Genomic DNA, 17,685 nt, shown 5'->3' with positions numbered 1-17,685 from the left:
CCAGTTCCAACCCCCTGCCATGGGCAGGGACATCTCCCACTAGACCGGGTTGCATCAAGCCCCATCCAGCCTGGCCTTGAACATTTCCAGGAAGAAGGCATGAGTGTTTCAACACCCTTATAGTTCCGAGTTTCTTCCTAATACCTAATCTAAATCTAACCTCTTCCAGTTTGAAACCATTCCCCCTTGTCCTATCACTACATGCCCTCATAAAAAGTCCCTTCCCAGCTTTCCTGTAGACCTCCTTCAGGTACTGGAAGGCCACTATAAAGTCTTCCTGAAGCCTTCTCTTCTCCAGGCTGAACAACCCCCTGCCATGGGCAGGGACATCTCCCACTAGACCGGGTTGCATCAAGCCCCATCCAGCCTGGCCTTGAACATTTCCAGGAAGAAGGCATGAGTGTTTCAACACCCTTATAGTTCCGAGTTTCTTCCTAATACCTAATCTAAATCTAACCTCTTCCAGTTTGAAACCATTCCCCCTTGTCCTATCACTACATGCCCTCATAAAAAGTCCCTTCCCAGCTTTCCTGTAGACCTCCTTCAGGTACTGGAAGGCCACTATAAAGTCTTCCTGAAGCCTTCTCTTCTCCAGGCTGAACAACCCCAACTTTCTCAGCCTGTCTTCATTGAACAGATGCTCCAGGCCTCACACAATTTTTGTGGTCTTCCTCTGGACTCACCCCGACAGGTCCATGTCCTCCTTCTGTTGGGGACCCCAGAACTGGAGAGTGGAATAGAAGTGGAGAATTATGTCCCTTGACCTGTTGGTCAATGCTTCTTTTGGTGCAGCTCAGGATATGGTTGGCTTTCTTTATCTTTACATGGAAACATTTCTATTCTTCAATGTCTTAGCAGGTCATTTATTCTAATCATTGGATCTGATGCAAACATTCTCCTTTGGCCTCACAACTGAGACCAGATTTTTGCTGGGGGACCTGGCTACCCTGTGGTAGAAGCAATAACCAGGAGTCTAGAGTTCTTCCTAGGAAATTTTGAGCCTGAAGCAACAAGGTTCTATGAAATGCTAGGGAGGCAGATTGCTAAACACTGTGCAGTTGGAGTTGCAAACACAAACCAGAGTGTAAGCATTAATTATCTTTGATTATGAGTACTAAAGATCAATTACCATTAAATTTATCATCCTTGATAAGATGATTAGCAGGTAACTTGATCTGCCAGTGGTCCCCTGGAGGTACAGCATATCATGTATGGAAAACACACAAATGCAAACAAAACTAAGCTCACTGAAAACACATCCAAAACCACTCCATTGATACTGACTGTAAAAAAAAACTAAAAACCTACGTAGGGAACCAGTTTTATTGACCCCCTGCTACAATGGTTCTAAAAATAAAAAGCAGTGTTTGTGTATTCCGATGTATTCACATTGCAGGTCAGATCACAGGGCCTGAAGAGGAAAAAGCTATTCTGTCACTGACATGTAGGGAAAATTAACTTGCTAATTCACTTTCTAATGCACAGTCCACTGAGCGTACAATTACATAAAAAAGGAAAATGAAAACTAATGCAGTCAAGCATATTAAATTTGTATGGTTGTAACATTATACAGAGCTTCTTTATAGTACTGATAAATACATAGACTTTGTTTTTTCAAAAAGCAAATAACATCATTCGCCCTTAAATCAGTCCCATGCAGAGCACTAAGCATATGCCATCCTTCTCTAGCTCTGTGAGACAAAAGCTACATCACCAAAAATAGCCACACAGTGTGCTAGAGCTGCTGCAGAATGCCCTAGATACATTTAGGCCATGAAGAATGAGCAGCTCTGTTGCACGGAAGGGTTAGACACTAACCTTCATAACACACCAGGATGATTGAAGAGAGAAAGGAAGATAATTTTCCATCCTTGAAGCTAATTTTTAATAAGCATCATTTAGCTGATTTTAGAAGGGAGAGTTATCAGAAAGCTATTTCCATGCAGAGCTGGAATGCATGTGTATATACACTAAACATAACAGGAAAAGAGGGTACTAAAATACTTGGTACAGGCTTTCTGTGAAAAGGCCAGGTAAAGAAAAATAGTGCTTTTTAAAAAATAAAATGCCATTATACTGAGTTGATTTTACAAGAGTGTGGTCCTAAATTTTGATAGATGCTTCCCCTGCTTGATTTCTCAATTGTTTTTCAGTAGTGTCTTCTGCTTTTTAGTGATGGCTTTTTTAGTGGGCGCTTTTTTTTGTTTTGGTTTGGTTTTGGTTTTTTTTTGTGTGTTGTCTTTCTGCTTTCTGAAGAGATTAGGAAAAGCTAAAAGTTGATTTTTTCATTAGATCAGGTAAATTGTAAGTTGAAAGAGCTAAAGAAGTAAAGGTCAGTGGACTATGCATTTAAACGGATCAAAGATTGATCACATCTGAGCGTGCCAGACAGACCCCTTCAAATACCAATACTTTCAAGCTAATTTATAATTTTTCTCCACCTTCCCAACACTCCACACCATGTTTGAAGTCATCTTGAACCAAAGGAGATGAGAGTTAAAGCACCGCAATAACAAACACAAACCACACTTATCCGTGGCAAAGTAGGTAGCAGTAGGCAATCTAAGTTATTACAAGAACTAAAAAACTATTGATGTCGAGGACTCATCTTCCTAAACTTCAGTCATTTTCTTTTAGTAGATTTTTGAAGCACTGGAACAATGGCAAGTGTATGCTGGGGGCTGGAGCACCTCCACTATGAGAAGAGGCTGAAGGAGCTGGGATTGTCCAGCCTTAAAGAAGAGAAGACCCTGGGAGGACTTTATAGCTGCCTTCCAGTGCCTGAAGGGAACATACAGGAAGGCTGAAAAGGGATTTTTCATAAAAGTGTCCAGCAACAGGACAAGAGAAATGGTTTTAAAATAAAGGGGAATAGGTTTTATACTGGATATTAGGAAGATCAGTAGTACAAAGGTGGTGACACTCTAGAAAAGACTGCCCAGAGAACTTGTGGCTGCCCCCTCCCTGGAAGTGTTCAAAGCTGAGTTGGATGAGGCTTTGAGCAACCTGGTCTAGATGAGAGGCATCCCTGCCCATGGCAGGGAGCTTGGAGTAGATGATCTCTGAATGTTTCTATGATTCTATGTTTCTCAGGAAAACACTGTGACCAGAACTAATGCAATTTATTCCCAACAGTACAGAGAATATTGGTCAGTCTTTCTAATGCTATCCTCCATGTTATCTCTTAGGAAGAAAGCTCAGTCTGAGTGAAGACTGACTGAGACAAAATGGATTTGCCCTGACAATTTACCTACACTGGCAGGCAAGGCTTCCTCTTTAGCCATATGAGCAGTAGAAAAACAAGAGCAATCTCCACCCATGTCTTGCACCCCTAACTGGCTGTAGTCTGCAGGTGGGACTTGTTACATTTCCTGTAAACCATCTGGCATTTAAAAAAAAAAAAAAAAAAAAAAGTTAAAGTTCAGTCATCAACCTTTAAAGTGTAAACATTAGCCTACATCCACAGTCCTTATAAAATGAGTAACGTGATAGCAGTACAGTATTTAGTGAGCAATCTACTGTTACAGCTTGATGCTTAACTTTCTAGACCTCTTTCTGTGAAGGTTCAGCACACAGAGCACTGAACAGAAAACAAAGAGAAATAGAACTCACGAGCAAGCTAATAAATAAACACCAGAGAACAACCAAAGAACAGCACTGGTACTCAGAGCAGATATCTCACACCGAAAGCACTCCCCAAGCTCTGAAGAGCATTTGCTGAAAAGAGATGCGTGTGGTGGCTTAAGACCAAGAAGAACAATGTGAGGATCCCTTCTGCCCTTTTTGAAAGTGTAATCACTTCCTTGGTTGTCCTGGAACAACCTACGTAAGGGAAAGTATAGTCAGAAGAGAACAGGAGGGTACTGGCTGGCAGCTGATGGATACCAGAAGTGCTCTGTGATTCCCATTCCAGGAAGAGCAACAAATAGCATCTCTTTTTCCAGTCCTCATAAGCCATTTGCCAGGAACAAAGCCTGTACGTGATCCAGGTAGTCCAAGAAGTTTCACTGTCTGCTGGAGAAAGTTGTCTGTGTCCAACAATGTGATCCAAATGTGCGGAATATATATATTTATATACACATATATATATTTAACCCATAATCACGCATTTGGTTACACAGTTTTAAGCAAAGGAACTTTCTTCAAGTATGCTGTTATGAACCTTAAGATGCCAGTTTAGTTTCAAGCATTTCTACAGGAAAGTTTATATAATTGTACACACCTGGACTGGATTTCAGTTAGACCTATATCCACAGATTCTATACTTTTTTTTTTTAAAAATAAGCTATTTTGATAATAATATGGTTAGGAAGGAATTCACTTGAGTCCCCTATTTGCTTCCCTTCTACCCAGTGTGCTAGAGGAAGACAGAACTTAGAGATTTATTCCATACATTGATGTACCTAAGCAATGAAGTCTAATGCAATCTCCATTAGAAGGCTGTCAGGAGAGGCATGGCTTCCACTGTTGAGCAAAGATGGGCTAGTCTAAAATTATAAGAAATAAGCAATAATCAACAGTGTACATAGGTTCCATTAACAACACTGAAAACAGGGACAGAATCTGGAAGCTTGAAGTGCCCTAATTTGCAGTTACATAGTGTCAAAAAATACATATGTATAGTACCATCATTTTGGAGTTCCTACTCGTGGGCTACAGCAGCTAAAGTGATTTTCTCTAGGATGTTATTACTGGAAAGACACAGGAACTTTAGCTAACAATTCACGGGGCAGGCCATTTTCCTTAGAAAATGCACACATTTTCCAAAGTAATGTTCTGGTGTAGTGTTGCAAAGTGTTACATGGTGTAAGCACTGTACAGTACCCATGGTATGCATGCACCCTTTGGAAACACTGTCCTATTTTTTTTATAAGCACATCTGTATCCAGATGTGCATGCACACCCACACATCTTTTCTCTGCAGGCTGTTAGGCATTGCACCTTCATGCTGCTGTACTTTTCCTCCAAGCTATTCCCCTTTCTTCTCACAAACAAAATGCTGTGGAAAGAACAGTCTCTTCTGCATTTAGCTAATCTGTAGGATTGGCAGGTCTCTGAGGAAACAGCTCTGAACTGAGGAATTTGGTGAACAGATTTTAAAAACACAGCCACACTATCAAATACAGCAATTACTGAACAGTGAATAGAGTTTGAACAACCATGCAGCAGTTAAGTATTTGATTGAGTAGCAAGGGTAGGTAGCCTCATTACTCCCCACAGTGTTATTTTAGGCAGTTCATAAGCTGCAGCCAAAGCCGAGTCTTAAAGGAGCAGCCTCATTAGCACAAGTTAAAGTACTTGACACAAAATAAAAGGAAAAAAACCAAGCCTGAAAAAGCTTCTCAAGCCTCCAAAGCTGGCCAGTAAATTTTGGGGACAATTCACTATTAAATAATGGAGGCTTCAGAGACAACACATGAAAGAATTACTGCACTTTTTTTTTTTTTTTTTTTCTTTTGTGATACTACCTCTCAGTTTAACTACTACCTCAGTTTAACTGCACCAGTACAGTCACTTCTAGCTTTTTTGTTTGAGAGTGCTGACTTTATATATGCTGTATGACACTCCCAATCCAACATTTTAACACTTTTCTCCCTCTCACTCATGATGCATTGTTTGCAATAAAATAAATCCAGTAGAATTGAATCCCATGCTTAAGCAGTGGAGAAAAGTGACAGCATAGCTTCAAAACAATATAGACATTTATTGCCAATAGCATAAGAACAAACCCAGGGAATCCAGACCCACTCCAGCACGGTGTCTCTCCAGTTCTCATAAATGCAGCTTTTATCTTTGGGAAACTCTGAAGTACAAGGGAAGTCAGAAGGGCTGGTGGCACACAGAGAGATGCTACTCCAAGTAAACAGATGGTGAAATCTTTTGGGAAGCTCGGGTGTGAGAGGGCTCCCCAGCTCTCCCCAGCACCCTATAGGTGAGGAGCATGAGGTGAGCTGGGAACAGCAGCAAACAAGGAGCAGGCTAAAGAGAGGGGGGCTTCTGATCTTGACTTTTAGAGAGTATGGGCAGGAAATGGGAGGGAATATTGACCCCTTTAGGTCCTCATACTGGTACCAAAAATTTATCCTGGTCCACACAAACCGTGACACCAGGTAAGTAATCATTTCAACACAGAACTATGGAGTGAAAATGCAAGATTTCAGGAATAAAAAATACAATTAGAGTAGAAAAAATGTCTCTTTCTTCAAAACACCTTTCTTCCCTGTGCCAGGCACTCTTAACCCATTTTCCCATGAAATCCTATGGAGTTCTCCTCTCTGGTGAGTAGCAGGCTGGGTACTTCACTGGAGCCCTTTGTTTTTCCATACAAGAGATACCAGTCTGTGCAAGAGCAGCACTGCCTGCATGTCCTCAGCCCTGACTGAGTGCAGGGATGATTCAGGCTATTTTACAAGTGCCCTGTGCTCCAAACTCCCTTTCTTCAAGTTGCCTACTAACATAATTCCCTACTTCTCAAGAAAGAGTTTTTTTTAAAGTAATTGCTCCAGTGCAAAATCACAAAACTTTTTATAGTTGTACTATTTTTATAGTTTTACCATTGCCACACCCAGAGGGTGGTGGTAAATAGCTCTTTTTTCAAGCCAGCAACATGTCACAAGTGGGCTTCCCCAGGGATCAATATTGGGCCCAATAATGCTTAAGATCTTCATAAATTATTTGGATGATGGAATCACGTGTACCCTGACAAAGTCTGTGGATGATACCAAACAAATGGGAAAGCAAACAGCTCAGAAGGGAGAGCCCCCACTGCAGGAAAACCTATGTAAGCAGGAAGAGTGGGCAAACAAGAAATTTATGAAAAAAAAGTTCAGCAAGGGTAAATGTAAGGTGTTGCACCTGCAAAAACACAATTCATGATTGCAGCACAGGCTAGGATCGACCTGTCTGGAGAGCAGCTGTGTGGAAAAGGCCCTGGGGGTCCCAGTGGACAGCAAACTCAGTGTGAGTGAACAGTGTGAAGAGAAATGGGTTTGGTTCAGCCTGTGGAAAAGTAGTCTTAGGGGAGACCTCATCATCATGTTTTGAGTACTTGAAGGGCAGCTACAAAGAAGACAAAGGCTCCCTTTTTACAAGGAGTTACATGGAAAAGATGAGGGGCAATGGGTACAAGTTACTCCTGGGGAGATCCTGCTTGGACACAAGTAGAAAGATTTTCACAATGAAAACAATGAGCCATTGGAATAATCTCCCCAGGGAAGTGGTAGATTCTCCAGCATTGAACATTCAAGATTCAGCTGGACAGGGTGCTGGGCCATCTTGCCTAGACCATGTTTTTGCTGAGAAAGCTTGGACCAGATGATCCTTGAGGTCCCTTCCAACCTGATATTCTGTTATTTTGAGATAGGACTGAATGTAACAGTGGAATGTACAGACACATCATTAATTCAGAAGATAAACAGGCCTGGGATTCAAAGGCCAATAAGAGCTTGCATCAATTTATTCAAGGCAGCTTCAGACTCTACAGCTATACCTGACCTTGGAAGCTTCCTTATACTTTGAAAAGGAACCTATATGATTATTCCTTTCAAGCAAGTGTCAGACTACTAATTGTTTACTTGCAAAATGTGGTTCAGTTCAATAAAGCAAGAGAGATCCAGAAGAGAGCAGTAAGTGCTTTCAGTCCATTATTAGGAAAAAAAGGTAAGTGCTCTAAAAGCCTGAAAAGAGGAGGTCAAATGCACTATTTTTTCAATTTACTTTGCTTCAGAAGAACTACAACAGGGACATAATTGGCCCAGACTCTGTAATGGTTTTGCACAAGTCTTATCCTGCATCTTCTTGCAAATGAGACTTTTACATTCCCCACACATAGCACCTCTTCTTGTGACAGACTTAGCTCTGCACTACCATTGAGTTACAACTACAAGATTACAGCTGGGGAAAACATTTGCAACTCTGAAAAGAGCAAGCCATTCAGTTGTAACTACCCTGTGCAAGATTTTAAGTACTTAAAGGTCAGTCAGCCTTTTGTTTCTCTTTACACATTTTTAAATACTTCACCTTCCCTACAGATAAGGGCTAACTGGGGATGGAAAAATACCTTAGCAATACTGCCATCTTTTCTTTCTCAAATAATTAGATTTTGAATATTGGAATATTTGTCAATGATGTCTTGCCATGCACCTCTGCTATAGTATATAGGTGAAGGGTAGTACCTTACTTGCCTAGGGTCAGATGCAGGAAAAAATGCTTCTCTTCATTTAAAAAAAGGCAATTTCCAACTTAAGCACTTAACAAAGCAGAAAACACTGCTGTGGTAACAGAGGCTGGGATTAGAAGCACTGGTGCAGCAGCATCGCTTGCTTTCAGACACTTTGGGGATCAGATGACATTAAGACATCTCCCAAAAGGTACCCAAAGGCAGTGGTACCATGCAAGCACCACTGATGAGGAAAGTGTAGACCCTATGCTTCACCAAAACTGCAAACCACACTAGAATGTTATAATGCCCTACCTAGGAAAATGGAAGTACTTTAAAATTTCCCATGCCTTGTGATTTCCTAGGCTGACTGGGCAACAGCGTTTCTATTTTGGTAAATACTGTCATTTACAAAAATAAATTTAAACTGTTTAAAAGACTGCAACAACGGATGTATCTGCATCTCACCACGTCCATGGGCAGTCCAGCAGACCTGCTCAGCAAATCAACCCAGCAGGTAATCTCCATTGCCATCTGTTTGGCAACCAGCAGCTCAGCAGACACAGCTTTTGGCTCTACTTTGCCAGTGAAAGGCAGAGCTCAATACTCCACAACCAACATGCTGTGCAAGTAGCCCATTTAAACAGATCAACTCTGCAAGCATCCCTTCCTGAGCAGCTCTCACCAGCTCCAGTTCATTCCTTGCCCAACCAGGTCACCAAGTAAAGCATGGGTGAAACAGCTGAAAAGGCACCACTGCCAATTAATGTGAATCCCAATGCTCCACTTACTCAGCAGTGAGTTGTATTCAACACATTTTAAACTTCCCTTTCAGCAAACTCCTTAATAATCTTGAAGGCACTCACGACACCAATACCCCTTATTTTCCTCATTTTATTTCCCCCTCTTTAAAAAGAAAAGCATAAAACATAACCCTGCATTGCACTACTTTACACCAGCAAAAAATAAAGGTATTTGGAAGGTGGTTCCAGCATTTGGAAATGCACAACACCATGTTATAGAGCAGAAAAGCCAGATCTCATTGGATTTTCCCATTTATAGATCCGAGAATGCAAAACAGAGTAAAAGTTTAAGCATATGTAGACAATTCACAGCATCTTTTAGCACCTGCAAGTTGCAAAGTCGCAAAAGGTTTACAGGCAAAACATCTTCTCATTTTGTAAAAAAACAATTTTGTGGTGTATATATATATGTATCACAAGCAGACATATTAATATGTGTGGTATACTACACGTGACAGCTTTTGGAGTATATAATTAATACTGGTTTAATATAAAGAAGATTCAAGCAAAATATCAACCAAATAAGTTGGAACAAGAGAAAGGAAGAAAACACTGTGTGCAGATAATAGGAAGTAGGTGCACTGCTGTTTGGTCATCAGGAATTGGAGCCTCAGTGGCTGACTATCTTTCTACAGAGTAATACTCAATAATCCCTACACAGCCTGAAGTATTTGAATCAGATGGGAAAGCTCATTATAATTACCATTGTCAGAATGTCCTGCACAAACAAGTTTCCCCTCCCCAGAGAGCGAAACAGAGATTGTTCCTGTAGAAGTTACTAGATGTGATAATTATCACTAGCTGTTCTCTAAGTCACAATAATAAAAAATAAAATCCTGGCGTACTTTCACATGACTTCAGTCCACAAAGTAAGCAGGTCAGGTTGGATATTCTGTGGCAGAGAACTGGTTCAAAAAGAGGAAGGACAAAGGTTTCAAAAATAATTAAATGCCCCCCACCAACACACATTACAAAATGTTTTGTAACCAGGGTGAAAAATTCAAAATCTTACTTGGAATTACAGCTGTTGGATCTTGCTTACTCCACAGAACATCCAGCTTATTAGTATGTGATAACTCTACCAACCCACTTCAATTATTCTACAGCATTAATGTAAGAAATGTCTTGTCTCTTTTTAAGGATTAATAAACCAGATGTTACCAACATTACAAATGCAAAAGTAAGACTTCTCATCAGGTTGCTCCCTACCTTGTTTCTTTCTAAAGCTATGTTAGTTTACCTTGTTTCAAGAGCAGGTGTCTGGTTCTGTGACTTTCTGGTTGCAATGCATCAAACCCCACTCTTAGCAGCCACAGGGGGCAAGCAAGAGTGAATGGTAACAGATGAGGGTGACCTCTCTCACTAACAGGGAATCCCTTAAAGCTTTTGGTAACTTACCAGGACAAAATTAAAAGGCCATATTGTTGCTTCCCCTACTTAAAAAAAAAACGCCACCACGAACAAAAGAGGTGAAAGACATCTTAAAGTACCTCTGCCTAAGAGCCCCACACAAAACTGGTGTGCAGACTTCCACATTTCAGCAGAATCTTCTTGCCTTGCTTTTGTTATAGGTAACAAAAGGCATAGCCTCACCATCTGGGACTAAATTAGTGATAAGAGCTTGCTACTGGCAGTTTTCTAGACCTTTTTGGAAAGAAATCCTAGAATAAGTTTAAGAAAAATCCATAATCAGAGTACAAAGGGACAAACCAAAGAAAAGCAGTTTCTCAAAATTTAAGCTAAATCTTCACTGAATATTAAAAGGAACTGCTAGTAGTAGCAAAACACACTGAACTCCAGTTTACAACCAGGCAACAGCAGGGCCAGTTTGTAAGAGTTAAGATGAGCATAAATCACCCCTGCAAACCTTGGGGTCAGGAGCCTATTCAGAACTCCATCACACTGCAATCTTCATTTCTCAGGAGAATAAGATCAAACTGGCATCTTACATATTTCAGCCTTGGAATGTTACTCATCGTGCAGATGCCAAAAACAAGTGAAATCTGTAGGATGGTGATTAAATAGAAATTTAAATTAAAAAGATGGCATCCAAAGGCATCAGCATGGTGTGAGCATCACTGTCTTCACAATACTGTTTTCCTGTGCTCTGCACTGCTTATTTATTGGCTACAAAGACTTACGTTAAACATATTGCAGTAAAAAACCAACCTACTCTGCATACAGTCTTCTGTGGCACTGAGCATCTGAGATGTAGTTTACAGCAGCAATCCTGATACCTCACAGAGGCTTAGAGAAATCCCCTTTAACACAAACTAGTTGAGAGTTGTGTTTCTTAAACCTGAGAATAACCTGGTGAAGAAAAATACTGACACAGAAGTAAATAAATGTATTATGGAATATTTCAGAGAAGACAGATGGAAAGTGTAAGAATGTACCAAAACACTGATAGCCCAGGCAAATGGCAAGAACCAGCTGCTTGGTTTGCAGCCCGGTTTTATTGCCAATACATCATTCAGCAGCTGGTTGTTGCTCTCCTTTTCTGGCTTACAGATGGTGACTGCCTCCTGCTTTTTCTTTACCCCTTTACCCTCTTATTTTGCAGTCCAGACCACAACTAAACACAGCACTTCAACACAGATAGATGGATGGAAATTATTATTGGGGTTTTGGGTTGGTTTTTTTTTTTCCTGTTTTTTTTTAAACATACACTACTTTTTATTTTTTGATGCAGGAATAAGAGAACAAGGTAAACATGTCTTGGTTTTTCTAGTGACAGGAAATGCACACAACATGTGAAAGTAGCATTGTCTAAAGTTTGTGTGAACTGCATGTCTAAGATGGAGTACACATTCCTTAATGAAATAGCTGTTAAAATAAAGAAGGATTGACAAGCAAGAAGGTTCAGGAGTTTTTCTACCCAACTGCCTCTCTTGCACTCAAGTATAAACAAGTGAAAACACCACTGACATGACATCTCTGTGGCTTCAAAAACAGCTCATACATGTCTGATGTCATTCATGGTGTCTTAGCATACAAGCCAAAATTTAGTGTTGTAAGTTTTATCAGTGCATTAGTCAGTATGCAGGCAATGAAGAAACTGACTTTGAGAAAGAAAAAAAAAAACAACAACAAAGCTAGAATTGGCTGCATAAAAGGATGACTCCTCATGTCAAGGGCGGGTAACTGGATAAACCTGCATTTCCAAAACAGCTTTCTGAAAAGCTCTCTGAAGCAGAATGGAGAAACAAGATAGCTTTGTACACTGAAATACAAGAGTGAATCAAGTTCTGTCAGCACTTCTGTAATAAACCTTGCCTGTGCAGGTATTTGAAACTGAGCTGAAAAAGATCTGGATTTCAAAAATGTTCATCACACTTAACGCTGTTTTAGGGTATTATTAGATTTTTAGTTCCAGAGGTTTTCACTGGACTTCCAACTAGTCAGATTGACTCCGCCCAAGATACCAGCACTATACTCATACTCCCATTAATTAAATTAGAATTCAGATATCCTACAGAAATTTTATTTTTGAAAGTGTATGCTACTTCCTCACTCCTTTTTCTCATTGTCTACCAGCAATCAATAAACATTCTTAATGTTTTCTGTGTCATCCACTAACCTCAGATCCTTCAGGAGGCATCCCCATTCCTGATAAGGAAAGAGAGAACATTTCTAGCACAGTAGCATCTCTAGCAACAGGAGACAGCTATGGCACTAGGCTGGAGAAAGACTCTGAAATCAAAATTTCACCAGTCAAAGCATCTCCTGACTGCAGGGGTGTGCAGTGGCACCAGCCTCATTCCCCAGCCCTTTGATGCAAAACAAAAAATCAGCAGCAGATCACAGAAGTGATCTTTGAGCAGTTGTACCTGGCATACCAGATCATGGATGGACAGCTGTTCTTACATCTACTTCAGACATAAGAGCAAGACCCAAAAGAAAGTTGACTGAGAAAAAAAGAAAAAAAAACTAAAAATCAACCTCCATGTGAAGGACTAGGCCAGTTATTGGGCATGATTGGAGGTTCAGACTGGTGGTATTAAACAAGAGAAATGAAGACTGAAGAGCATGTGGCCAATAACCAAGCTACAAATTCAGTCTATAAGTACACTGAATCCCTGCTGGAACTTCCAGTACCTTGAATAATTCTGGGTTGTTGAAGTTTTTGTGAAACTCTCAACCCCCAAGAAAACTGACTCTTTGCCTCATCTTTCTAGCTGATTGAAAAACTGGCCTCCAACACACACTACTGAAAACCACTGACTGACATTGATGAGTTGTAAATCCACAACTACGACAGAATTCTAACAGGAAACTCCTGCTTTCCTTGAAGCCAGCTCTATAAATTCTAGTACCAGAAGAGTGCTACAGCTAATAAATTTTTATTTCCCAATGAAGGACAGTAACTTTTTATTTCTGTGATTTGGAACCTCTTCTACTTCCCACTTGTGCTTCCCACTAGTCTCAGCAGATACTGGTGTTTGATTTGCTCACTCTTGATTCTAAACCCCATTCCCTTTTGTTGACATCTGAACAGACAAACTCTATAAATCACTCATGAACTCAAACCTACAGAAGTATAGCTAATCCCAGAGAAAAACTGTGTTGCCTCTACAGAGCTAAAGAACCAAACTAGGCTTCAACAGATCTGCAACACCGAGAAGATACTCTATTTGCTCAGCATTAATAAGGGAACAAAAACTTCAATGGACTTTTACCCTGTCAAAAAAATAGAGAGAATCCTGTACTATAACCCCACTTAAGCTACAGATGGCATATTCTAGTTCAAAACAACTCGACAGTTCCTCAGCATAAACACACACACAGGGCAGCTACAGGTCTTGTCAGTAGTGACATAGGGCTTGGGGCAGGTTACACTGGTGGAAAGCTGAACTGCTTTCTCCTGCCCTGGTACAGGAACACAAATTCTACCTTAGAGAAACCTGCATCTAGGTTAAGATTCAGTGACCTGCCTACTGGAACTTTGTTTATTCTAGCAATTACAGCAAGTTAATAATTTAAAGGAAAACGGAAAGCTAGCATTCAAGTGCTTCTCCTCTGAAACAGCTGGTATAACAATCTGCATGCTATCCTTAGTCATTCCTACCTTGAGCCTAAGCTGTAAAGCTGTATCTATACATACAAATAACTAAGGTGGAGTTGGGGACAATTTGGCTATTCAATGGCTACCATAATCAAACTTATAAATCACTGAGATGGGAGTTTTGTGTAGAATTTGGTAAATGTGCTTCTATACCTCTGAAAGGGAAAATACTATGCCTGAAGCAACAAGATACAAAAGCCTAAGTTTTAGAGTACTGCCTGATTTATTTTCTGATGTTTTATCCATATATTTATTTGCTTATTAAACACTGTCCATAGCCTTCTTCATCTTCATTATACAGATCTGGCCCCCACACATCAGCACCTATTCACCCCATGCTTCAACTCAATGCAGGAAAAACACACATATGAGTATCTAGTAGTGCTTTGCTGCAAAAAAAAGTTCACTGCAAGATGCACTTTTAGCAACTAAAATAGTTCATTAAAACAGAGCAAATTGCATTAATCATTGTGGTGTTTGTTCTAGCACATTACTGTTGTGGTCTGAGGTTGGGTAGACCAGGTTAAATAATTCCTTAACATAGCCTAAAAAAAAGCAAAACACAAACCACTTTTGAAGAGACTTCTGATAATAACACAAAACACTTTGGAGGTGCTTTCACGTAGAACACGTAATTCTCAAATACCAGAAGAACAAGTTCTCCAGCTGTAATGTACACACTGAGTTAGAAAAAAGAGGGAAAAAAAGACTTGCACAAAAAATACTTTGTGGGTAGCTGAGTAAGCAAAGAACATACATGTATGAGTTTGTACAGGAAGAAAAATTATGTACTCCCACGGATTCAACTCAACTCAGTAATGAATAGAGTTCAATCATCACTTGTTTATGGCCAGAAGCAACGCTCTAGGCCCAGGCTCATCAATTTCTCTTGAGTTCAGTATGACAAGCAAAATGTTTTATCTTTTAAATAAAGCCAGACTTCTACATACCTGGATAAAAAGGCAACTTTGAAGGATTTAATTGACACAGCAGTTTCTGAGCAAGCCTGGAAACAGCAAGACTCTTGACAATGCCACAATTACAAAAACTGCAACAGATTTCTTTTAAAAATATCTGCTTAGCTATTGCCCCATTTTTCCAAATAAAAATAAAAACGTGGTACTACCCAGGCATGTGTAATGTGGTACAGAGAGGGTACAGAGGTTCATTTCTTCTCACTGTCATCTAACTCCAATGGCATACTACGCTTGAAAGGGTACTGTTTGCATATTTTCAGGAAAAAAAAAAAAAAAGAAGAACGCAACAAGACCTCAGACAATCTTTGGACAGATCTAACACTTTTCCAGGTCTCTCTCTCTTTCACAAGAAGTGACCTTAAGTCCACATTCCTTTTATACATATTATCCCCACCACTGGAATGATACTCCCAAGTCAAAGTTTTTAAAGCTACTACTTTTACAGTGTTAAGAATAAGGAAGAAACTCTGCTGCTTGCTATCAGTGGGTGATATTTCTTATCACACCAAAGTAGCTTAAGAGTTATCAAAATTAAATTGAACTCCAATCTTTTTACAACTTCATCAAGCATTTTGTCCTGCATGTATGGTAACCAAATACTGCACACTCTGGTGAATACTGTATTATGATTTATATCTTGGCTGAAAAAACCCTGTTTACTTACAAAAGTTACTTTGCAAAATTCAGTCTTTTCCTAATTAGAATTATCCAGACCAAATTAACCTGAATTAATTTTAACAAGTGTCTTAAAGACTATGAACATTGTACCTTTTTGGACTTTTTCCATCTACATAGTTAATGTCAAGTATGCTCCCTAAGCAACTGAGTAGATGACAGTCTGTTTCTCCCAAACAAAATAGCTGACAAATTATAAGGATGCAATCCTTCAGAATCAGCAGCAGAATACTCTTCTCACAGAGCAGAGCAAGGACTGTAAGGTGATTCTTACCTAGCATAGATAAGCTCTCAGTAATCCCAGCACACACTCTCATGAACAGACTGTGTTACAATGCAAGGCAAGTCCTCAGACCTGGGACTTTCACTCTGAAAGCCAGAGGGACACAACAAATCAGATTTGCTCCACTGGTCTGTGGACATATTCCATGCTATCCCTGAGACTTCCAGCATGGTCTCTTTGCTTTATTGCAAATAAATTACTTAATGTTAGGATCTCTTTGTCTTTATTATAATTAAGTTGTTTCATGCTACACAGCACCTACAACTATAAACACTGAAATCCTACAAAGGAGATGGTTTTGTAGCAGCTTCCTGAAAAAAAGCAAGCTTCCTTCTGCACTCCCAACAGCTGCAAATTAGGTAATGAATATGGAGGCTTTCTTAAGAATGTACCTCCTAGATACTCTGGAAGTTGTTTTTTAAATAAATGTGCAGAAAAATCACCGATACTTTTGGACCCCTTTTCTTCTGGCCTTGGCTACCAGAAAGAAAGAGGTAGTGAAGAGAAACAGTAGCAGAACTCACTGGAAGGTGCAGGATAAGAAACCACATCGTCCTGGTTCTCAGCCTTGCCCCTTTACACAACCAGCATTACAATAAGATTTGGTAGCCTTCCTTCCACCCACTCTTTCCCCTAACTTTGTCTCAGCTGCAGATGGGCAAGATAAAACTTCCTAACTGTTATGAAAAGCTCCAATACTTGACTTTGATGAGCCAGTTCACCAGCTTTTAACAACTGCTCACTACCCAAAGCCAATTGGACTGGTGTTGAGAGGCCCTGTTGGGAGAACCACCATTCCAGGCAGTTTTGCTGGTTTAAAGTGTGGTGGAAGCCAGAAACCAAGCTGTCATTCTGAATCTGGCCCGAGGCACAGACTCCAAAGCGTGGGATAAGACTACACCTCCACACCCCATGCAGTACCTGTTTTGTAGGGTACAGATTCAGTTTCCAGGGCCATCAATTTAACGCCACTGGAGATGCCAAACTTCCTTTTCTTTCAAGCATCTAACGTCTGTGGTTTTTTAGGTATAGACACACAGCAACAAAACAATGACTGAATTAAAAATTAGCTAATCTGAATTTAACAAGGAGTATATATTTCCCTAATATGCCCAGGACACTGAGACTAAGCACATAAACAGTCATATTAGAAGGAATGTCCCTCATCTCTCTGGATGAGCAAGGCTTACGCCTGAAATGATAATTACACACAATATCAGTAAAATCTGCTGGTAACCACAGACATCACTGCCATGCACCAAAGGATTCAAAAAAAGCCCTTCTCTTGTTTATTTTCAGGATGACAAAGAATCAGTGTTGCTGTTCAGAGACCTAAAGCACATTTGTTTAGGCTTGTATTAGCAGCAACACTCACTCATCAGATTAGAGGTATAGTCCCTTGGTTAGTTTTAAATAAGCAGGCAGGTGAATTATTTTATTGGTAGTCTTTTCATTCTTTTGCCATACATCTCAAAGGTAGCTTCTTCCAGTTAATATTCAGTCAAGTTTATAATCCAGAAATATAAGCATTACTTTTCTACACTTTTCAAATGATCTATAGTCTGAAAAAGTGTTCCTCCCTAAGAACAACAGAACAAAACCTGATACACGTGCAAGATTGCTTTTAGACAGATGCTCATCCCAGTAGGAAGTTCCTCCTCAGTTGATGTTCAGACTTCAACCAACAAATTGTAATCAGGATTTACTACTTGGAAGTCTTTTGG

General features: G+C 40.0%; 1 protein-coding gene across 13 annotated transcripts in view; it reads right to left on the bottom strand.

The window, feature by feature from the left end:
* Positions 1–17,685, bottom strand: part of MAP7 (microtubule associated protein 7) — a 125,027-nt gene that overhangs the window by 89,776 nt on the left and 17,566 nt on the right. Inside the window, exon 1 of one of the 13 annotated variants that reach the window (XM_071740822.1) lies at positions 15,953–15,974. The exons of the other annotated variants lie outside the window; for them this stretch is intronic. Within the exon in view, the coding sequence (XP_071596923.1) occupies positions 15,953–15,959 (7 nt within the window). The 5' untranslated portion in view covers positions 15,960–15,974. Of the gene's footprint in view, positions 1–15,952; positions 15,975–17,685 lie in introns of those variants that run through there. 13 annotated transcript variants of the gene reach the window in all.

The sequence above is a fragment of the Heliangelus exortis genome, chromosome 3 (genome assembly GCF_036169615.1).
Source record: "Heliangelus exortis chromosome 3, bHelExo1.hap1, whole genome shotgun sequence".
Classification (NCBI taxonomy): Eukaryota; Metazoa; Chordata; class Aves; order Apodiformes; family Trochilidae; genus Heliangelus; species Heliangelus exortis.
The sequence above is the reverse complement of the archived record's forward strand: the minus strand, read 5'-3'. Positions and strand labels throughout refer to the sequence as shown.